This window comes from Cynara cardunculus (assembly GCF_001531365.2).
Source record: "Cynara cardunculus var. scolymus isolate 2C chromosome LG 2, CcrdV1, whole genome shotgun sequence".
Classification (NCBI taxonomy): Eukaryota; Viridiplantae; Streptophyta; class Magnoliopsida; order Asterales; family Asteraceae; genus Cynara; species Cynara cardunculus.
In genome coordinates this window covers 68107940-68132391 of record NC_037529.1, presented here as the reverse complement: position 1 = coordinate 68132391, position 24452 = coordinate 68107940, and the positions used below count along the sequence as shown (strand labels likewise).

At 35.8% G+C, this 24452-nt stretch overlaps 3 protein-coding genes across 3 annotated transcripts; 1 reads left to right on the top strand and 2 right to left on the bottom strand.

Moving 5' to 3' along the window:
- The first annotated feature begins 164 nt into the window (after positions 1-164).
- LOC112506547 (ribosomal protein L11 methyltransferase) lies at positions 165-4268 on the top strand. Its single transcript, XM_025110672.1, has 7 exons — positions 165-1051; positions 1186-1269; positions 1985-2125; positions 2255-2320; positions 2680-2847; positions 3316-3648; positions 3998-4268. Exons 1-7 carry the CDS (start codon positions 779-781, stop codon positions 4100-4102), a joined length of 1170 nt encoding a protein of 389 aa, XP_024966440.1. The 5' UTR covers positions 165-778; the 3' UTR covers positions 4103-4268.
- A 177-nt stretch (positions 4269-4445) lies between these two features.
- LOC112506546 (transcriptional regulator ATRX homolog) lies at positions 4446-8431 on the bottom strand. The gene is made up of 3 exons (XM_025110671.1): positions 7705-8431; positions 5655-7148; positions 4446-4756 (listed from the first exon to the last, which is right to left on the bottom strand). Exons 1-3 carry the CDS (start codon positions 7771-7773, stop codon positions 4691-4693), a joined length of 1629 nt encoding a protein of 542 aa, XP_024966439.1. The 5' UTR covers positions 7774-8431; the 3' UTR covers positions 4446-4690.
- A 101-nt stretch (positions 8432-8532) lies between these two features.
- LOC112506548 (protein yippee-like At5g53940) lies at positions 8533-16475 on the bottom strand. Its single transcript, XM_025110673.1, has 6 exons — positions 16421-16475; positions 16218-16322; positions 14310-14353; positions 9606-9714; positions 9025-9080; positions 8533-8726 (listed from the first exon to the last, which is right to left on the bottom strand). Exons 2-6 carry the CDS (start codon positions 16311-16313, stop codon positions 8648-8650), a joined length of 384 nt encoding a protein of 127 aa, XP_024966441.1. The 5' UTR covers positions 16314-16322; positions 16421-16475; the 3' UTR covers positions 8533-8647.
- Positions 16476-24452: the final 7977 nt, after the last annotated feature.

Sequence of the window (24452 nt, the reverse complement as noted above, 5' to 3'; positions counted from 1 at the left end):
AGTTCTCGAACGAGTTGAGTCGAACAATGGTAATTATTAAGCTCAAGCACGAGCAGCTCATTAAAAGCTCAAATCATTTACATCCCTTGTTGCACTTAAACTTCCTTTGATATTTTGTTAGGATCTGCTATTAATTGCAGATTCTAACGAAATATTAAACATATTTTACTAATATGGGGTTGGTACGATTCTTATTATGGAAGAACAACTCCATTTATACGAAGAATCCCAAATAGAAAATGGATAAAAGATGCAAAATTGAAACCAAAATCCTTTTTAGGCATATAATCAAACAGTTGGTGACCATAAAGCAAAAAAAAATGATAACCTCTGGTACCAAGAAGAATGCTAGCAACGAACCCATCATCTCGTTTGATCCTTGATTTTCTTTTTGAGCTTTGATAGACGCTTCTATTAACTCGAAGACTCGAAGAATTATTGCAAAATCTTTTTCACGCATAGTGTCAAACAGAAGAGACCAAATTCCCACCTGATTTGATTTCTTCAGGATGAAGCATCTTCTGCAACTTGGGTATGGCTGAATAGAGCACCAATGCTGCAAATTGAGGAAAAAACCATGGCAGACTGGGTTCTGTGGAGTCTTTCCGGTGATGGAGATGAGTGGATCATGGAGATGGCGATGTGGACCGACTGGGTGCGTTTTTTAAGTGTTGATTGACGCCATGAAAATGTACTGCGATAAGATTTTTGTGTTATTTTCTTGGTTAAATATTTCTCTTTGCCCCCTCGGTTATCTGACCTCAGGCGCTTCTACACCATGTCAATGCTGCTGGCTTCTTTCCGTAGTCATTTCTTCAAACACTTGGCGTGCACTTCCTTCTCATCGATTCGCAACACTTCAACGCTCACTCATGGATCCACTTCTATGTTAATTGGTTCCACCAGAGATTATCCATCAAGAAAGTTGACAGACTTCTTGAATTCCAATCCAATTACTGCAGCATTCTCTACATCTTCTTCTTCGGTTTCTGAAACTTCGACCAGTGGTTCATACTTAACTGTGGACATCCAATGTCGTCAAGATGTTGCAGTAAGATCTTCCCTCTAACCCCTCTTCAAGTTCATGGAATTGAAATTAGAGAAAAGCAAACACACCTTTTCATGTATACCCTAATATGGTTACTGTTCATGTAATGATTTCAAGTTCCCATCTTGTTTGATCAGGATATGCTTTCAGAGGCGCTTTTATGTTTTGGTGCAGCTTCCACAAGCATGGTTGAACCAGACACCTGCAACTCTAGTGATGAGGTAAATCATTGGATGGGGTTGGCTTCTCATGAAACCCGTCTGTTTTTTTGACACCACGAGATCACAAAATAACACTGAACCTTCACAGCAAAACACACTAGGTACAAAAAACATTGAACTTCACAGCAAAAACAGCGAGAAGGTTTACCTTCATAGTGTCCCTTTACGGTGTTTTTGCTATGTGTTATAACACTGAACCTTCACAATAAAACACCGTGAAGGTAAAAAAAACGACCGAACCTTTCACAGCAAAAACACTATGAAGGTTTACCTTTACAGGGTTTTTGTTGTCGCTGTTATCACAAGTGAAGGTTTACCTTCGTAGTGTACCTTTATAGTGTCTTTGTTGCCGGTGTTATAACACTAAACCTTCACAATAAAACACTATGAAAGTACAAAAAACCACACAACAAAAACACCGTGAAAGTTTACCTTCATAGTGTACCTTTACAGTGTTTTTGCCGAGAGTGTTATAACACTGAAACTTCACAGCAAGAACACTGTGAACGTACAAAAGAACACATAACCTTCCACAGCAAAAACACCAACTCTGTGAAGGTTTACCTTCATAGTGTAACATTTACAGTGTTTTTGCTGTCAATGTTATATTGTGGTCTCACGGAAACAGGTTGGTTTCACATGATCTGAAATCTCATTGAAAATATAATATTGGAGTTTTTACTCTTTTGCTTCCTGAATCCATATCACTTCGCAGATCTCGTTTAGTTCGATATTTACTGTAAATCAAGATGTGCATCGAAGTATTTCACAAGCTGCCGACTCCATAGGATTGAAAGAAACACCTGTTTACAAAGTCACAGTCGGTTACCAATCCGATTGGATTGAGAATTCTCGGGTTAGATTGCTTTCTTACCTCTGCTACTTAATCCATACAGACAGCTATGGATGCTACTTAATCCATACAGACAGCTAAATCCATACACAGGCTTAATTCAAAGTCTTGGTATATAAACTTTTGTTGCAGGATTCTTTCCATCCCATTGAAGTTACGGAAGGACTTTGGATTGTGCCCGAGTGGATAACTCCCCCAGTATGATTTTTCATTTATTCTTCTCTTTTCTGAATGTGACATCCCCAGCCAACCGTACCAGATATTATCTACTTTATCTATACCTGGACTTGCTTTTTTTAAAGCGCAACTGATAGAGGAGGTATCCAGTTCCTTATAAGGCAACCTTTGTTCCCTTTATCGGTTATGAGATCTCATACTCCATTCCCCCAGGGATCCCATAGCAGTCCAGTTCCCGGCTCTGATACCATTTGTAACATCCCCGACTACCCGTACCAGATATTTTCACTTTATTCGCACTTGCACTTACGGTTTTAAAACATGAAAACGATATTTGACAGTTTTTTTCCATAACAATTTAGCATGATGGTTTTGGACAGGATCTTGAAGCAACAATTATAAGTTTAAACCCTGGGTTGGCATTTGGAACTGGAGACCACCCTACTACCAAGTTATGTCTCTTGGTATTACATGGTTTAATCAAAGGTGGAGAAAAGGTTTTGGATTACGGCACCGGTTCCGGGATTCTTGCAATTGCGGCACTAAAGGTAATTCCGCTCTACATCCATCCGGACCCCACCTTCAGGTCGGTTTTCATGAAAACGGTAGCTCTATTATTTCAGAGTAGAGGTCAGATCTGCTTTCAAAATGAAGAAAATATGAGACAAAAGGAAATCTTCTCCGTATTTGAAAAAGGTTGAGAACCGCTTATTATGTGTTGTTTTCACGTTGTGAAATAATGCATTGGGGAACATTGTTGTTTCAAAATGTGGAACAAACAGTATCAAAAAGTACGAATAATGTTGTGAAACAACGTTGTACTTTCACATGAATTGTGATTGAAACAAGTCAACAACACATGATCAGTGGTTCTCAATGTCCCTACACACACACACACACACATATATATATATATATATATATATATATATATATATATATATATTATGGAGAAGCCGTTTGAGATGCTCTAAACATCCATCGTGTAACCATTTGCATATGGCTTGAATACACAGTTTGGTGCAGCCTCATCAGCAGGGTTGGATATAGATCCTCAAGCCATTACAGCCGCACGCCATAATGCCGATCTCAACAACATAGGCCCCGACAAATTGCAATTGCAGCTTGTTCCTAATAACACCAATCCTTTGTCGACAGACGGATGGCAATGGGCAGCCAAGGCTAACGACGTTGATTTAAATGGCATGGAAATGATCTTCGAGAAAGCGACATACGATGTGGTTGTTGCAAACATTCTTTTGAACCCTTTGCTAGATTTGGCAGATGAGATTGTTTCTTATGCCAAGCCTGCTGCTGTAATAGCTCTTTCTGGTATCATATTGGACCAGGTATCTTCTAAATGGTCAATGATCTTTACGTAACCGTTATCTGGGATCATGTGAGACAACATTGTTTTCGTGAGACAAGTGAAACAACTTTTTTACACTTAAAACTTCACAGCAAAATACTGTAAAGGTAACCTTCACAGCGTTTTTGTTGTGAAGGTTCGACTTCTTTTTACCTTCACAGCAAAAGTGTAAAAAAGTTGTCTCACGTGAACCCAACCCACATGGTCAGTATACCTCTAATTATTCACTGCACTTTCATTAGTTCATGATTCTCATATGAATATGCCCCTAGTTTTTTTTTACGGTGTAAATCAGCAAAGCAACTAAACGGCGTTTTTCTCCATCTTAGGTACCGACTGTTGTAGATCGATACTCGAATCTTTTGGAAGGCATGACAGTGTCGAAAATCGATGATTGGGCTTGCATAAGTGGAAAGAGGAAGGTGAAAGAGTAGTTGATGGTTATAGACATGAGATGAGGTTTGGTTTGTTGAAACCATTCATCATGAATATCCTGTCAACATTTGATGTGATAAACAGTAACACAACAAAAAATGTGATGAATTTGCTATGTCACTAAATAAAAAGTCTGCAGAAATTTACATCAAATTTGGAGAAAAATCTCATTCTTGGATCATTTCCCATATTCATCCTTCCATTTTCTCCTACAAATCCGACGATCATTGTGGTCAATAATCACGCATTCTCGATCTCATCCTGCTATCAAACTCGTATAAATCTCGACTTGCAATCCAAGCTCAACGATTATGGCACACGAGTCAATCAAAGCAAAATAAAAGCACGTAACAAGAAATATTTCTTTGCAAGATAAGCATAGATGTTAATGGATAATGCGAAGAAAAACCAAGTCTGTTACAGCATATCCTTTATTTCACATACAGTTTGTATAACACAAACTTGACCAAATATAAAACCACCACCCGTATGTTCGTTTTAGCAAAATTACGCACACTCACTTCCAACTTTACCTTGATTCAGGAGTAAGAAGAAGGGCGTATGTTACCATAAACATGTATTGCACGTCACCGCTTGAGTTGTCTCCGAGCCAGAGCAGGAGCTCTGTTGGGGATGTAAACCTTATAGCTCACCTGGCATCAAAGATTGAAACAAATTTGCATAATTCATTGAACTAAATTAAATAAATAAAAAAAACTTAAATCAACACCAATAACTGCACAAATTTTCACTGGCATTCACTCCTAGCATGAAATGGTATTTGTACCATAGAAGATTGTGTTTCATAACATGCACACTCGCTGTGTTCTCGAAACTTTTATTACAAAGGAAAGGGGAGGAGAGTCAAAAAAGCTCGTGTTCTCAAAACTTTTTTAGGTGAGAAAGCAAAGGAAACGAATGGAAAATAATGATAAGTTTCCTCCCAAACTTGGGAGAAAAGGAAAGGAAAGGAAAGAAATTAAGATCCACTAAAAAGATTATTAAAATTACAAAACTACCCAACCATTCATTAAAAGTCATATTTGTAAAAATGACATATTTCCTTTCCTTTCTTTACTTTTCCTTCCATCTCGAGAACACAAATAAAAAAATTATTTTCTATTCCTATCTTTTCATCCCTTTCTTTTCTTTTCTCCCCAAATTCGAGAGCACAATGTGGATGTTTGCTGCTGAAAATCTGTGCAGAGTAATAATTTACCATCTCTTTACAGTTTCCACATATTCCCCGTCCCAAAATAAATGTCCACAATGAAAAGGACGGTTTTAGATATGGGTAATTAGTACACTTTCTAATCAACTAGATGACAATTTTATCTAGAGGGAGCAATAAATGTTTCCATCAGATAGAATTGGAAAATAAGCGGTTACTTTTGAAAATGGACATTTATTTTGGGACAAACTAAAATAGAAAAGTGGACACTTATTTTGGAATGGAAGGAGTACTAAAGATTGCACACAGAAAATGTGTCAAATCATATAAGCCATCATTTCACTATTTGTGGCTTGGAACTACAAGCAATAAACACTTACCTGCACCATTTCACCACCTCTCATCACAGACATTGTCTTCTTCTCAAACTGTGAGTTGTTGCTTTCAGTTTGCTGCTCCTTTGAGCTACCCTCTTTGGTTTCAAGACCAGTAGTTGCCTTTTGGCCATCATTAGTTTCTATACCACCAATACTGTGACCAGTGTTCTTCATAATTTTCATCTTATTTTCTACACAAGGGGTGGAAGATAAATTTGCAGTTTGTAATTTGGGTGCAGGTGCCTGAGGTCTACAAGATTCGGTTCCACTGTTGGTTGCAGCCTTTTCTTCTTTCCCTATGGTAACAGAAGGATCTCTCCGCCATGTAAACCTACTCCTCGGGATTACTGGTTGTGGCACAGCCATCGTGCTATAACTATCCTGCTCCGGAACAGGTAGTCTGCTTGGAGTTTGAATAATCGACTGCTTAACACCACTTTGATCACTTTTATGTTTATTATCAACAGGAACTACTGTTTTTGTTTGAATCCCACCTCGGAATCTACTAAGGTTTTCTAAAGCTTTTTGTCTCAATATTGACTCCAGTTTATCCACTTCTGATCCCATATTACCAGAAGCATTGCTCTCGTCTTCCTTAGAACCAACACATTCTTTACCTGGATTCTTGTCAGGTGAGACGGGTTCGTTATCTTTTAGGCTAGAAGATGAGTTTACTTCTCCAATAACACTTGTTAGCAACCTTCTTTTCTCAGGTGAAACATTAGAACGATCAACTAATTCCTTCTTGCTTTCGCCATCGTTACTATCATTGCTTTTACAGGATGGGTAATCATCATAGTCATACACAATCTCTTCTTTAAGCTCGTCCTTTTTCATATCTTTATCGTTCTCTTCTTCGTTCTCTGGTGGTTTTGCAACAGTAATAATAGACTTTAACCGCCTCGAGTTGTTTTCCACCATCACTTTCTCAATGTTGTCATCATCATCAAAACTATTGCTCAATTTGCTCGGTGAAGAACTCCTAGACCTACTCCTATTCTTCCTATGTCCCTTTCTACCCTTGATAGAATCTCTATGATCCTTTTTCTTTTCTCTGGACCTACTCCTTCGCCTCCCAAGTGACGCCCCTTCGTCACTACTACTATTTCGATCTCCGCAAGTGGAGCAGCTTGAGGAACCACTGCTTGCAGAACTAATATAAGCATCTCTTCTCGACTTCTTCTTCTTCTTGATCTTCTTACTCTTCTTCCTCATTTCTGAGTCAGCTTTTTTCTTAGACCTCTTTCTCTTCTTCACAAGTGGTGAATCCTTGCCGCTCTCTTCGCTCAATGACCGTCTTCTGGACCGTTTCCTACTACCCTTTACTTCATTCCGTGTGTGAGAGCGTGCCCTTCTACTTTTATACTCACCCTCCGAACTGGAAGATGAAACCAGTGATGAACTAGTTGACACATCATCATCATCAGAAGAAAAAGAATCATCATGACGACGAAGCTTCTTGGATTTATTTCTGCTACTTCTCTTTTTCCGACGACCCTATGGACGTTGTAACCAACATGAACATAAAGAAAACTGAAAGTGAGTTCAAAGTGTTTCAAGTCAATACTTCTTCTATCAGGCTGTTCCTGTCACCCCTATCCAAAAGGAAGATATGGAAGTAAATCAAATAAAGGACATATACAAGAATTAGGGGAGATGCATTCGACAGAACTAATGACTAAGGGTTTCTTTTTTCTTGCATCACCAATCACAACCAGATAAAGATGTTACCATTCCATCCTTCCACCATTTTTCATTTCAAGTTTTAGAATAACAAATTAGTCCATTCTATAGCAAGTGAACTAGAAAAGAAGGCAAAAATAAAAAATGTCGAAACCCCATTAAGGCAAGCCAGGAGTCAATTTGCTTATCCAGTTGTAACCTCGTAAATTGACTGAAATTTCACATTGTAAATTTGTAATCACAGAACATTGTGGAGAAGTGTCAAGGATCGGCCAAGAAACATGAAATTAACATTATACGATAGCAATTTAAGAAGATCAGAGAAGAAGCTGAAACCCTAAAACTAGAAACTCGCATAAATTTGACAAACCTCGGAAGAATCCTTCATACTCTTTTTCTTCGAGTGTTTTCTTTTGGAGGACAAACCACTGCGCCCCATTAAGCTTCTAATTCCCTACTGATTTCACCTGCGATCAAAATTTATAAACAACAAAAGAAAACGCGAGTAGATGGAAAATTTCCGGAAAACCAAAATTGATTAGAACGTCATAAGCGTGAATCGATCAATTAGCAAATTAAAACCGCCATAGAAGCCAAATCTCTCTCTCTCTCTCTCTCCCCCTCCCACATACACACACGATGATCCGTGGAGCCACCAGACGACCAATCGGATTATGAGGACGGACGACGGAACAAAAGTGTCGAGCAAGTAGATAGAATTCTCCTTTTTTTTCTTTTAAACGGGAAAGTTAATTACAATAATGATCCCTATACTAATATTTACTAATATACAGTTTTGATCCTATAAGTTTCGGTTTTGTCTTAACAGTCCCCTAAATTATTTCAATTTTCAAAATTCCTTGCTGGCTGGTTAGTCACGTTACAGTCCCCGAGTCTCCACGGTTTTAGTCTAGCAGGTAAAGACGAGTGAAAGATACATGATTCAACTCCAAATACAACCCACACGCCCGTGGGACATGTGATTTACGTACAATAGGATGAGAATGCTCTAGATGGTAGCGTCATACCCACTTCGTAGAAAAACGCTTCCAACGTTTTCATTTTCTCGAACATAAGAGAAAGCAAAGAAAAGGTATCATTTTTACAATTATATCCTTATTCTATTTGACAGTTACTTGTGTAAATGTGTGTGTTTTCTGAACTCGAGAGTAAAGATAAAGCATTGCTCTGGTCGAACGACGATCCAACACAGCAACAATCTACAACTTATTTCCAACATACAAAAACATTTTTCCATCATCTTACACCATTTATTCTTGTATGTATATATTAGTCTAGGGAAAACAGTAACACTAGGCTTCTTCAGCATCGCTTGAACTCGGACGGGTATCAATGTAAAATTCTGAATCAAGTCCGTCGATGATCCTTCCTCTGTCCAACAAACACATATACGTCATCAAATGGAAAAAGAAAACCTTTTTTCGTCCCACCCAGTCCCTGTCCCATGTGACTATACTAGTAGTTGAGTGCTCCTTGTTCGGATCTTGACCGGGTGACCCCTAATCCACCTGAGGGTGGTAGCAAGGCCCCCTCTGAGGGTGATTGGAGCCAAACATGGAACAGTGAGTTTTTGTCATGTTACATGTCGTGCCAAACGTGGGGCAGCGAGTTTTGTCCTGTTTTGTCCAGTCTCATGTACCAAAAGCAGCCTTAAAAGACGAGGGCATACCTTTCAAGAACAAATTTGCCTTCTTTATACTTTTGGGATTGTTCATGTGCAGTCTCCTGTTTTCAAGATTCATCCCAAATGAAACCCGTAAATTTTTAAAGCGCTAATCACGTTTAAGTGAGAGAGCCGACAATCAACAATAACACAAGTGCGAGAATTCTGCAGCAATACAGGTTAAGAAGGGGTATATTCAAATGAGAACTGTAGATATTTTGAAAACTTATGAGCCAATTATATTATGAATTATTCACAATGAATAACCCTAAAATATTCATGAATATCATACACTTTCATTATTCATGATGAATAACCCTAAAATATGATTAAGGATATTCATCATATGAATAATTCATGAATAGTTGGTTCTTGTTTACGGTTCTCATCTGAAATTACCCCTACAGGTGAAATGCATATGCATTTTCAACTAGCATACGCGATATCGGTTGTAGCCTTTGCTAATGGCCCGATTTTGCATTTGACCTGGTGTGATAACTACAGAATTTCGCCAAGAAGTGCACACAGGGACTCATGTGGATGAATCTCTGTGACGGTGTGTGATCGGTGTGAGGGGGGAGGCTTACATATTTCCAGCCAACGATTTGTCCACAGCATACACAAAATATATCCGTAACAGTATGCATTCCTGAAAGCATCATCCTCTCCTCAACGGGTCCAGCTGTGACGTTCACCCTAAATCACAAAACGCTTGTACAATAGTAACTAGAATGGTTACCTCAACACAAGGCCACCGACAAACTTTCTTGCAAGAAACAATACAGTGGTGCCAATCATACAATATATGGAAAAGAAAAATTATTGGTCCCTTTACACCGTTCCAAAAGTTTTTTATTTTTATTTTTATGTGCTGAATATTGTGTCTCGCTTAGTTGCTGAGCTGTAGCTTTTAACTTTTAGTTTGCATGGTGATTTATATTTGATTGATACTAAGCCATTTAGAATTTCGCAATAATCATACCTGAAACATTTCTTCCCTCTATGCATACATATATATAGTGAGGTTTAAGGGAAGACCCCCAAGAAAATGAAAAATTGAGGAACACCCTAATAATCGTTCATCTGTATGATATGCATATGTGCATGCAAGTAATGAAGATGTTTCCTGATTTCTATGCACGTGTGCATATGTATACACATGCATGGCGGACAAATTACTTGTATACACATATGTATACTATCCAAATGGATGCTTATTAGGGGTGTTCCTCAGTTTTTCAATTTTCAAGAGACTGTTTCTGTTCTTGTTTCTTTAGTCTCTTTACCTGCGAACTGGCTATATGGGCGGGTTATCCCTCGCTGCTGTACGATTTAAGGTGGCATTGTCCACGGAGAAACCACCCATTGACCAGCCAGCTGGGTCGGTTTGGCTATTCTTTTCTATTGAAAAGGAGTTTTTTGCAGTTTTCCCCGCAACCTGACCGTGTATATATATATATATATATTCGCCCATGTATGTGTTCTGGACAATAGTTGTGGATAGCATTTGTGTAGTGGTAGGAATAAAGTAGAGGGGCCGAAGTATATTTATCATAGTAGATTTGAAGAAAAGACATTTGAGCTAACAGAAGCAAAGGCAAAAAGGTTCCACCAGAAATATATGCCTCGGGAAGAATTATATTGATGTCATCTTAATGCATAGCAACTGCAAATGATACAACTCTCCCTTTCCGATTGTTAGTAACATCTTCCATTCATTTTTAAAAGAAAAAAGTCTTATCGGTATGGCATGGATCGTCTTCTTAATTGTTTGTGAGCCTGGATTTCACTGCAAATAGTTGGGAAGATGGAGTTCAATCACTCAATTGTTTTTAGGGAAGATTTTCATCAGAAGAACATATTACGAACGCTAGTTAGGGCCTGCTTGTCAGCAGCTTAATGAGCTTAATGCGACTCACATCTTATTCGGTCAACTATACATGACCATTTTGTAGTGACTTAATGATATAGAAAGTGGCTTATTCAGTAAAGCTTCTAGGGGGAGCTTTATGCAGAATGCAAAGTTTTTTCCAAACATGCCCCTCCCAATTAAAAGACAGGCTACTTCCATCTATGACAAAACCTTCCAATCTATACAGACAAATTAATCCACACAGATAACTTTATCCTTAGAGGACTTGATGAAAAACCAATCAAACAGCCCCTTTGTCTAAATTTACACCAACTGCTAGATGACTTGAAGACGCCATCCAACATTCAAACCAGATTGCTTTCTTTAAAACTTCCTCCCTAGCCTAAATAAACCTCCTGCCAGAGCAAAAGGGAAAAAAGGAGCACAATGAAGGAGATTTTCCATCATTCAGATGATTCAGCCAAATTATCATCTAGCTTTTCCTCACTAATAGTCGTATGCCTTATGCAGTAACTAGATACTGATACATTGATAACATAAGACGTGTGCATTGCCCTACAACCAATTCCATCATTTAATATATGATGAATGTGCCACATGGTGTGAGCAGAAAAGTAGAATTGAGAGCAGATGTGGGGAGACTAGCAAAAAGTGGCAAGAGAAAAGAAGAATACTTCCATTATGAATCTCAATCAATCAGGCAGTTGAGCACAAAAAGGTTCTTGTAAGTTTTTATATCCCCACGACATGTGTCACACAGTTTACTGCTAAGGAGTACATAAACCTCTAGGGTCGCACACAAATAATACGAATACTTCGATATGATTTTTGGATAATCAGAAACCCGAATAATATCATCGTTATTCTAGCTGAATAGTTAAAGTATGTGCTAAAGTGTAATTATGATAATTACAGGGTTTTATGTGTAAATATATTTTGGCTTGATGGGCTTTTAATATATGGGCCTAAGAATTATAGTAGGCCTGGCCCATGTTTGGGAATTATGATCTATCTACAACTCCAATGGCCACCAATAAATTAGGTGATAAGCCGAAGCCTAAATTAATTAATCCTTTTAGAATTTTAGAGATTACCATATAACAACATAAAAGAAACCTATTTTCTTTTATGTTAAAACACATACTAGAAAAGGGTTTCGGGCTAGCACTCTGTTGAGGCCAGGCGTGTTGGTGTGTGGATTGCGAGGAAACCTATTTTGGTTTCTGGTGCTCCAGAATCTATAAAGAATCTTAAAGGTAAACAACTAAACACCCTATGGTTTGTTTAGATATGTTTAAATGTGTCATTGGATCCGAAAAGGGTTTCTTTTACTAAAAAGTTTTATACAAAAGTAACCTAAAATTATTTTCCGCTGCGTTTTTCAAATGTTAATTCACAAAAGAAACCTTACAATTTTATTGCTTTAAATAGTTATAGCATGGCTTCTAAATCATGATGACGACAGTGTGTGCATAATTGACTAAAAGCTGTAGATCCTTGGCCGAAAAGATGATAGGCCCTTCCTCCCATAATAACTAAGCTCCTTGCCCAAGTTTACAAGTTACCATTCCCACATTCTCCACATCCACTCAAGGGAATATTATATTTGGATAAATATATAGAAAATAAAGAGATCGTGTGATAAGCCCCTTACTACGCACAAAGTAACAAATACAAAATTGATCTCATTATTAGAAATCATATTATTGAATATTTGGAATAAATCACAGAATTACTACGTCAAGAAGGGTAAAAGAGGTAAAATGTAAGGCAATATTGGTTGACCATGCAATAAGGGGCTGTTAAGCTGTCCTAAATAGTTAGTTTGGCAACTTGGCATTGACATATAAAAAAGGTGTTGAGGACAATATCTATTGGCAGTAGCCTTTGGAAGAGTTTTCAGCCTCTCAAAAGCTGGAATCACTATTGGAATCATCCGATTTTTCTTGCAATAGAATTGACAACCTACAGAGGTGCATCATAGTGTTTGGATAGCTTTATAAAAAAGAGCAATGTGGGTTGATAATTAGATTTCCGTTCCATATAAATAGACATTTTATCCACAAGGCTTAGAGTGGAGTAAGAGAACACTTCTATTAATATTGATATTGGCTAAAATTCCAACTAGTACAAAAAAAGAGGCAACTAATCTTAGCTTGAATCATAGTTGTTAAAGGCGCGCTTGAGGTACACCTGGGCTCTGAGGCTCACAAGGCTCAAGATCTTGGGCTTTTCTTAAGTCGAGGCTAGGCGTATTCACGAGGCTCACTAAGGCTGCGCCTTGGCTTGGGCGCCTTGTGGGCCTAGGCGCACCTCATAAAGAGTTATTAGATGACTAGTCAAACCCTAATATTAAATAAGTTTTCTGATCTTGTCATCTCCATTACTTCTTGAAAAGAAAGTTATTAAATAGATGACATAAGTCAAACCCTAATACTAAATACCCAGTCCCTAGAACTTCAGGCCTCCTTCACTATAAAAATTCAGGCCTTAAAACTTCTCCCTCATGGCGCATGCTTTAAACACTTCTCTCTCATGGCTCGTGCTTTAAACCCTTCCCCCTTTTGCCTCTGTTGAAGTACTGTTCGTTCTTGCATTGGAGGCTTGTACTTGCTGCATATTTGAGTTGTGTGTACTGTGTGAATGTGTATATGTGTGTGTGTGTGTGTATTGATCAGATGCGCCTCGCATTTCTGAGGCCCACACCTCTCGCCTTGACCTCCAGACCCCTTTGCAACTAAGTGCGCCTTGAGGCCTTAACAACTTTGGCTCGAACATTGAAATTTTATATACCAATTGCACAAATCTTCTTGTGACGGTGCCTAAATAGACCCTACACCCTAGCATACTGTGGAACCCTAGTTCTTTATATTAATAATTTAGAACTCTACATTTCCTTCTCTTCCTAGTCCCATCCCCCATGGATCAAAAGTTAAATTATTCTGTGAGCATATCTGTTCTACTAATGAGACTTAAAATCATATCAAAATTTAATCAAAGATTCATAAAATCCACTATAAGTTCAATTTGCTACGTCAATCCGAGAACTATCGATCACGCCTGCATTGCACCCTCCCCAATCAACCTAAAAGCCAATCGTCTTCCAAAATTGAATATGCCCCATGTAACTGTCAAGCCAGCTGAATCATAAGACATCACACAGCTTGCAAACTTAGAAAAAGTGAAATCCACTCCAATTAACCAAAAATCCAATTATATGAAAGCTTTGGTTCTGAACTGCCTCTCTGCAATCATTCATAAGTTGCTCATTTTTAACACCAAAAGAAAATCAACCTTTGGTAGCGTATGTTCATACTATTGACGTGCAACTGCAAGGTGTGTTTAATGCAAAGAGTATTTATTTAATCAGTACATTAAACAAGCATTATAGTGAAAGAATGAAGTTTGAACAACTTACACGTTGCTGAACAGGTATGCTTTTCCTCTGCGGCAATGAAAACCCTGATTGTTTAAAAAAAGAAAAAGTTAAAAGATGCAAGCATAAGCATGATGTATTATCCATAGAATCACCAAATATCATTGGCAATTTTCTCGTGAAAAATCAAAATATCAATCATAACTTTATATAAAAGATTTTATATAGTTTATAAAACAAAAGAATTCTTGCAAGAGTTCTTGAATTCAAATTCAAAATGTTATTTGACTTAAGAAATGACAAATGCTTTGTGGGAAAGATTTTTTATAATATTCCTTTAAACACTATAATGGTTATGGAAGGATTGATTTGGCATGTTACACAAAAGTTCTTGCTTTTTCAGAGGGAAAAAATCTAATTCGGTCAATATGGAAGTCCGGATGTAATAAACAGGGCTTCCTGAGTACTATTTCTGACTTGTTTTCCAAAACGATCAAAATGTTATATGCGCTTTTTAACTCTATTAGTTCGAACTTCCGGATTGTGCCCGGATGATTTTTCTATCTTGTACTACAAATATAAAATATTCCTCACCATTGAAGGTTGAACACCCATACTCACTCAAAGATAAAAATGTGATATTTTGTGCGAAAGAAAGCCAGAAAAGCCATTGTTTTGTTATGAAAATATTTTGGCAACTTACACTCGTTTATCATATGATATAATCACTTGAACATACTTGTATCTTTCAGATAAGTAATTTAGTCTTAAGACACATCACTAGTTGTGTTGGTGATGAATCACCAACTTATGGAAAAGTGAGGGAGTGCCCTACATTGTATTCTTCATCTCAAACTTTTTATATTTCCGCACTTGTAGTTGAGTGAGTTGTTTTTATGTTAAAGGTTCAGAAATATAAAAACCGACAAGAATCATCAGGAAGCAGGAATAACCTATTTGCAAGTTGACCAAATTTGTATTTTCATTCCATTCATCACATAACCACCATCGGTTTCTCATTAAATAAATTCAAACCTAGTACATTTCACATTCAAAAGAATCTGACATTTTAAGTCATTTTAACTCCTTATATTTTCCAGTTTAAAGATTTTCATATAGTTCAAGGTAGTCTACCACTTAAATCTAACCAAATGGGGACTCTCTTTTTCGCCGAGAGTATGTATTATTTTCATGTAGTAAACGAAGTCCTAAGGAAGCCCTGAAATGAGGTCCTAACATAAGCAGCAAAACCCAAAATGAGGGCTACAACCTCCCCCCTTTCAAATTCAAATCATATGTACCGCAATTACACAAGAGCAGTGGCTTAGGGCCTGTCCTTTAGCAGCTTAATGAGCTTAATAGCATTCACAGCTTAAGCGGCCAGCTATCATGACTGTTCGATAGTGGCTTAATGACATGCAAAATGGCTTATTCAGTAAGCTTCTAGGGATAGCTTTATGCAGAAAGCCAAGTTTTTCCAAATCTGCCCCTCCCAATATTAAAAAACAAGCTTCTTCCATCTATGAAAAAAACCTCCCAAACAAAAATCTTCCCAAACAGACTGATTAATCCATGCAGTCAGTTTGACTTAATGAAAAACCAACCAAACAGCCCCTGGTGAAGTTTTGTATCAGATGGAAGCTCAAAAGTTCAAACACAGCCACCATATTCTTTGATTACAAGTATCATAGGGTTTCGTAACCACATACATAACACAATTACTACAATTATGCAAAGCCATTAATCGACCCACACAGCTTCTAGATTGTTATCAAGCACTTAATTAGGCAGAAACTAATAAAAAATCATCAAAAAGGTGACGAATAAACAGTAATCATAAATCCCAAATCAAACAAATCGCAAAGAACCCCTAATTAATAAAACTAAAATAGAAAACTTGTAACAGTATAAAATAACGAATGAGATTTAAGATCATACGGAAATCATTACCCGTGAAACGACATTCTCGGCGAGGGATAAATTTGTTTTGCAGAACTTGCATTTGTAAGTCCTTCCTTCTAACTCCACCAAAAATATCCGACCCATTTCTCTCTACTGGAAACAGAAACACTAAAATTCAGTACAGTTTATCAAAACCCTAGAGGACTGATTTCGTTATGGAAGGAGAGTGATGAAATTGGACGAGAGCTCACACCAAGAAATCCACATCCACCGCCCATTTTCCTAGTTACGTGACGTGTCGTAAGGTACGACGCCGCTAAGGTTGTTGAAACAATTGGGCCTTATTGGACAATGGCTCCCCAGTCCCAACCATCAATTTTGGGTAGAGTAGAGATGGCCAAAAATGAGTTCCGGGTCGGGCCGGATCCAATTGGTCCTAACCTTTCTCATAAGCGGTCATAACCGGTTCCGGTCGAAAATGATAAGACCGGTCAAGGTATTTTATAATCGGTTATGGGTCGTCGGTCCTCGTCCCAACCGGTCCTTGCATTAAAAAATAAGATTGTTTTTATTTTTTTAATGATATATATTTTTAATACATTATAAAATTTACAATTAGGTCACTCAAATACACTTTAAAAATGCGTTTTAATATAATTAAAATTACGTTTTCTTATAAAAATACATTATAAAATTATTTAAATATAAATTTATTTATAAAATTATTTAAATATAAATTTATTTATAAAATTATTTGAATTTTTGGGCCGGTCCATAGTTGGTCTCATAACCGGTCCCGGTCCCACGAAACTACCAAAAACCTCAACCGGTCCCAGTTTTCGGTCTCATAACCGGTCCTTATCGGTCCCGGGCAGGGCCGGGCAGATTTGGCCATCTCTAATTTTGGGCCTTATATCAAACCCTTTTTTAATATCAGCCATCACTTCTGATCATATGAAATCATATTGCTTTTGTGAAATCATATAAATAACACTAAACTTTTTAGCAAAACACGGTGAAGAATAAACTTTTTATGGTGTTTTTGTTATGAAGATTCAGTGTTTTTTGTATTTTCACAATATTTTTCTATGAAATTCCAGTGTTATTTTGTGTTTTCATGGTTCCCACAAAAACAGGTTGGTCTAACGTGAATTCATCCTCATGGGTTATATTTATATTGTAAGGGAGGGTTTCTTGTTTTTATGGAAATGATTAGATCAATCTCCGACAACGATTACTTTAAAATAGAGATTCTAAAAGATTACTTTGAGTAAAAGGCCTCACATGGAATCCACTCCTAGCATAGCGGTTCAAGTTCTCCTCCCCGCAGGATTGGAACTTAAAGCTAGTGAGTATTTTAGCAAAATTGTTCTGCCTCTTTGCTAACTGAGCTAGGCTAAGGGTAAAGATGGTAATTTGCCTCGAACCGGTGGGAAACCCGGCTCACGGACCCGAACGAGGACGAGGATTCCCCACTAAAGCGGGTCCCGGGGCCAAGGCTGGGGATCCCCGATAGAGTCGAACCGGAGCGGGGGCCGGGACCGAGGTTGTTACTCAAACTGGGGTTGGGGCCAGGGTGGGAGATCTCCGGTAAACTCAAACTAACAGATATGCTTCATGGGGTTTGACCGGGGACGGAATGTTAATCCCCGTACTCGTGGGGATCGGGACCTGTTACTACAAATCGGGGTCGGGGATTGAAAACCCTTCCCCGTTGCCATGCCTAGATGAGGGCGATTCTAGAGTTTGTAGTTTTGTTCTGCATGGGGGTAGCTTGCAATGCATTTGGAGATTATTACTTAAACAGTTATTTTAGATTGTTTTGTGAAATAAAGAAACAAGAGATAAAATTTGCAAATTCTTAAATTTAAGGGTTGTTTGTCAGTTGCTGAATGGTTTGGTGCAAAATGATTAAAAGACTCTCATGAAATTAGAGTGTTGAATGGTTAAGGGAGTGCCATGATATAGAATCATTCAGATGATTTTAAAACCATTAAGAGACAGACTTTTTTTGTCAAACAAGATTCATCTCTTAACGATTCAGATATTACATTTTAATGGAATTATTAAAAAGTAAACAAAAAACCCGTTAGATAAATGTCTAAAACTCAATCAGAAAGTAAGATTTTTTCCAACTGAAATCACTAATAATGTTGAATAAATTGTTACTTTTAAAAAAAAAATTGTATTGGAATAATAAATTTATAAAATATTTTATTAATGTTGAAATATTCAAGTAGAGTACCTCTTAAAATTAAATACCATTTTTTTAATCTTTTATTTCAATATTTTAAGAAAACTTTAGAGTTAAAAATATGCCAATAGCCAAATAGTAGGGATTGCGTGATTTAGAGATGGCTAAAAACCGGTCGTCTCTTTGATTTCCTTTTTATAATCGGTCCTCCTGGTTTCGACCAAAAGTCCGTAGCCCGGTCTCCTTTAACCATAATCGATTCGTAGAACCAGTCTTGGTCCCGGGTAGGGCTCAAATCAATCCCAAGTTCTAAATCTTTGTTACAAAAAAAATGTACATGTTTTTATAATCGCAATTTTTGAAATTTCGTATTAAAAAGTTCCAAACAGACTTATAAAACTTAAAATAAACTTGAAGTTTTTAATTTGCGATTAAATTTAAACATTATATATGTGTTTTGTTTTTAACTATGATAATTACCTTAGTTTATATTTATATTTATATTTAAATAAAGTGAGAAAGTTTGTATTGGATTTGAATAAAATTGTGTTTCATAATTTTTTCCAGTGAATTATATGGTTTTTTGTGTTTATCTGTTTCTAAGGAATTACAGTACATTTTTTCTTAAACAAAATCAACAGATTATGTTCTCAGTGGTTCAATTCTAGTAACTGAGTCGCCCGAGCTGCAACACCACTGATACCAAGTTGCAGGTCAACAAGAAAATCCCTTAGACTTCATGGATATGTTATCTGTTATGTAATATAACATGTTTTTTACTTTTAATCAATTCGTTGAGACTGGGTTTTTTTTTAATATAATATTTACATACATTGCTCATATTTCATTAAACTTAAGTATTTGATTTTTAAAAAGTTGGCTCTACCAATAACCCGTGTACTATTGAACCAATAACCTATTCGGTTTGACAACTTATTGTTTTTTTTATTAACCCGGATACCCAACCCGTTATGCAAGCCGACTAATCTCAAGCTGACCATTTGCTCCCCTTGTGGCCACGAGTTCAAATACAGTGATTCCGGATTATTCGTGAAACAGGTGACCGTCATACGATTAATCGACTTTCATAACGAGTTGGATATCTAGGTTAAATACATATTGACATTTACTTAACACGACCACTATGTATTACTATGCTCTGACTTTCAACCCATCATTTTAAAATATGTTGGAAAGTTGTAAAAGAATAGATAAAAATATTTATTATTTTTAATAAATAAATAAATAAATAATAAATTGATGTCTTATGACGAATCAAAGAGCTAAATTGTTATGAGTTAAGAATAAAATACGCGTAATTTATATGATAATTAAATATAAAAAATAAAGAAATAAATTTATTATAAAAATGGTATTTATATTTATATTTTTTATTCATAGTTCCACGTAGTTAGATTCCAAGGAGCCAACACACGTGGACCCACCAAAAGCGGCCGCCGGGCCTGTCGTTTTCACGTGAACCGGCGTCTTTTTTTAGATTATCAATTTTTTTTAATCATTGTAGTAAAGCACGTATTTAAATTAATTTTATTTATGAAAAATAATTTAAGGAAACCAATCGTGTACATTTTCTTTTATTCTATTGTTCCTTGAAAAAATGTTAGTTTATTTATATTATATTAAAACCATTTTTATATATGAATTACTGGTTATTGATGCATATTATTTAAAATTCAAAATCACAAGTAAATTGTGTGTAAGTATTATTTATTAAACTTTATGTTTGAATTCGCATAATTAATCGTAGATAAACATAATCAAATACAAGATAAAATTCTCATTTTAAATATATCTAAAATATGATTAAGATAATTATTGAATTCTAACAGAATACTTAGTTATTATTTTTATAAAAATTATATATTATTAAACCAAAAACAAATTACTTCGTCATAAACCTAAACTAAATTATAATAAAAAATTGAAATAAAGAAATTAAATTAAAAAAATAGAACTTTTATATATTTTTTAAATTCTTATGATATCTTTAAATGTATATTCCATTAAGAAAGAAAAAAATTATTGTTTACTCAAAACCACATAAATTCGTATTATAAGTCGACATAGACCAAAAAAATAAAATGAAACATTAAAATCGAGATATATTTCGCTGTATTGCGCGAATACACTTCTAATATATGTAAACCGATCTTAACTGTTACGAAAGATCGTATGAGAATACGAGTTAGATGAAAAACATAAGAAGGGTAAGACTTCGCATGATACTAATTTTTTTTAATACCATGTATCAACCAATTATAACTGATATTTAAAATCTTATACCATTTACCAACCAAGTGTACTTGGTACCAACTTTTTTCGGTTCTTACATGTTGATATTACTTTTGTATCAACTTTAAGTTACATATATAAAATTTGTCATTATGTTCGAATTTTGAGTTTTCACGTAACATCTGTGATTTTTTAAAAGAAGTAAAACTTGCAAACATTTAAATGTGTCAAACAAAACCTAATATTCAGTACATATTAAATTTAAAAATTAATAAATAATTAAATAAGTTAATACCATGGTAGTAACGTGGTACACGAGTTCCAATATCCTATAACAACCAACTTTACATACACGGTACGTACCATTAACCGATGGTAATTGATACAGATTAACTTGGTACCAACTTAATTTATACGATCGTTGCACATGTTGATTGATTTAGTTTAATACAGAACTGTCACCCCTAGTAATGATATGTTGGTTTGCATAATTAACAAAGAATCATATGAGAATAAAAGTTAAAGCGAGAAGCGTAAGAAGAGATCTTGATCTGGATTATTGATCATTTTTAATCTCATCCCCGTCTCATGAATTATTGGTATCACTGGAATTGGTTTGATGCATCTCGATGTCAGTGATGGACCTATAGTGGTTGCCAACTGTGGCATGTGCCACAGTATTATTTCTCCGTCGAAGGGTAAAAAAAATATAGGTTCGTGGAAAGTGCAACCGTACTAATTTGTTGTGTGTCACCGTATGTATTTTGAAACTACAACGTGAACAAGTTTTCTTTGGTAGTGTTGGTTTGCAAGGCTTTTATTCCATCCCATACCCGATTTTGAATCCTGTTTGTGTCATTTTGTTAATCAAATGGTGCCACAGTTTGAATTTTTTTCTCTACGTTTGTTTCTATAGTTAAATTGTGTCATAATTTGAATTTTTATCCCTATATTTGTTTATTATAGCCAAATGGTGCTACCGTTTGGAAAAAAAAATTGTGCGTCCATCCCTACTCGATATATCGTATTAGTATTAACCTTCACTATGATGGATCCGGTAGTGAAGTTCATTTTTTACTATTCTCACTATAACTTTCATTGTCATCGGAACTTGACCGTTGTATAATAAGGTGCTGTGTGGCAATTGCTGAATGGTTTGGTGCAAAATGATTAAGTGGTCAGAATGATTAAGAGGCTCATGATATAGTGCAAAATAAATATACTTGTTTGATAATTGTGTACAATAAAATTAGAACTCTTAATGGTTAAGTGAGATCCAAGATACAAAATCATTCAGAAGGTTTTATAATCATTAAAAGGCAAACACTTTTTTTGCCAAACAAAGTTTATTTCTTAATGATTAAAATATTGCATTTTAATGAAACTATTAAAAAATAAACAAACCCGTTAATAATAAAATATATATAAATGAAATGAAATGAATGATAGTGTTAAAATAGGCAATTAGGAAATAAATGGAGACGGGATTGGGACGGTGAAGTTACACGTGACGACCTCAGGAATCCCGACATAGACTTCGTCAAACACCTCATTACCTCTTTTGCCCCCACCATCATCATCATCATCATAATTCATATCCACCCTTTTTTTAATAATTAAATTCTAAATAAAAGTAATTACAAAAATCGTCATTTTTTAAAAAATTTTATAAGGATGTTTAAAAAAACTGTTGAACCGTTCAAATATGTTAAACCAAGTTAAATCGGACTATTTCAACAGTTTGGTCTGAAAAATAGTCAAGTTTGGTTCCGTCTAGTATATAGTTTGAACGTTTTTTTGTGGGTTGAACTGAATCGACTGTCAAAAATACATATATTAATTATATTTGGGTTTTAATGTTATAGGTTCAACTTTATACACATATTAATTATATTTAGTTTTCATTTCTCAATTGACCGCGTCATCTAAATTGGCAAAATTCCGAACTCTGTCAAAAATCGAATCCAAAATTCCGAATAGTCTTTCGACTTCTTCAATGTTTGTCTTAACTTCCAACTACTGTTACTAGATTTGTATAACTTTTTTTCAACTTTTTCAATGTTTTTTACTTATAAAAGATAGACATTTCTTTTATAATTCGATATCCTACTTTTTAATACTGTTATATTGATAGAATTTTCATTTTTAATATAGATGTTATGTTATTCTAAGTTTAAGACCTGTAAGAGGCACAAACTGTCTAAACCGGTCAGACCAGACCATCTTTTTTATGGTCCGATTTGACCGGTTTGGTCACTTGCTCCCATACAGCTCGGTTTAAAAAAATTCCTCAACCGTCATTGATGTTTGATTTGCGGTTTAAGGGATTAAGCCGCTCAAATCGGACTACAAAACACCCTTAGAGTTTTGTATAATGCCATGGATTTCAGCCTTAAATCTAATATCTTAGATAGGGTTTGGATCAGGGAGAAAAACGTAAAAAACAAAGAACCGAGAAATTTTAGGTATTCAGAAATTTTATCTTTCCTTTCTCCCCTCTCCTCTCCAGCATAAACATCCCACTGTGATACTTACTGTATATACATTATGATAAATTGATTAGGATAATTCTCTCTATATACACAATGATATCTACTAATGTCCATTGTGATACCCATTGTATACTGTAAACGCCCCTAAAATATGAGTAAATTTAAGCCAAATGTCTAGATGGAAATAGATTCTATCTAATAGGAAAAAACCTTAACGGAGTAAATGAAGAAGAAGGTAGAAGTGTGAAATAATGACTCAAAGAAAGTAGAAAATCGGATTTTAACCCGCTGCCCCCTCCCGACGACCCTGTCATGCGATCGTGACAGTGTCACTGTCATTGGGCACTATAGCCAGAACTGTACCGAGAGTCCCTTCCATGATTTGGTGATTATGGTGACCCTGCCCGCTATTGTACCATCTAGCACTATTGTCGGACACTATAACCCAAATGTACCGAAAGGTTTTCTCATGTATCATCAAATTGAGCCATTTATTAGCCTTAAAGATGATGCTTGATATAATTTAAATCTCAAGGAACTAAATCACCCATTTTCTATTTACTTAATAAATACATTATCATCTTAAATGAGTGGCTCATATCAAATATCATGGATCTCACAAATGTTAGAGTTCATATTTGATTAAGGGTTATGTTATTGTGAAAAATGAAAGTTATTGTGAGAAATGTAAGAATGGATTTTCACCATTGAATCGATTTTAATTGAATATCAACACTAATGAGGTGCATCTAGATGTTTCAGATCAATTCCGTTATAAGCACAATGCCGCAATTTATAAGGTGAGGGTGAGACTAAAAGTGATCAAGGGTCTAGATCTCTTTTTATGCTTCCCGTTTTAACTCGTATTCTCAATTGATATAAAATAATATGCCAGTTAGGAATGTAGTTAGATTGGTAGGGTGTGAGTGACATTTGGTTCGCAGAATATTTTTGGATATAATTGAATCTGTTAGAGTAATTTCACTTTGAAGGAATTTGAATGAAATGTTGTCAAGTTTAACCACATGTTTGGTTGACATACATAAGAATGAAATCTGTTAAGCAATTGGAATATGTATGTTTGTTTTTATAGAATGTAGCTTTAGAATTGGAATAAAATATTGGTAAATGACCAAAATGCATTTTTTTGATTTTTTTTTACAACTAAAAATACTTTAATGAAATAATTATTTAATATGTAAAACAATATAAAATATACAACCCAAATATAACCGTAAGCCAAACGATGATGGTGGTCAGCAGTAGTTCAGATCGGTGGTGGTTCCCAGTGGTTCAGATGGTGGTCGTCAGTAGTGGTTCACATCGATAGTGATCCGCGGTGGT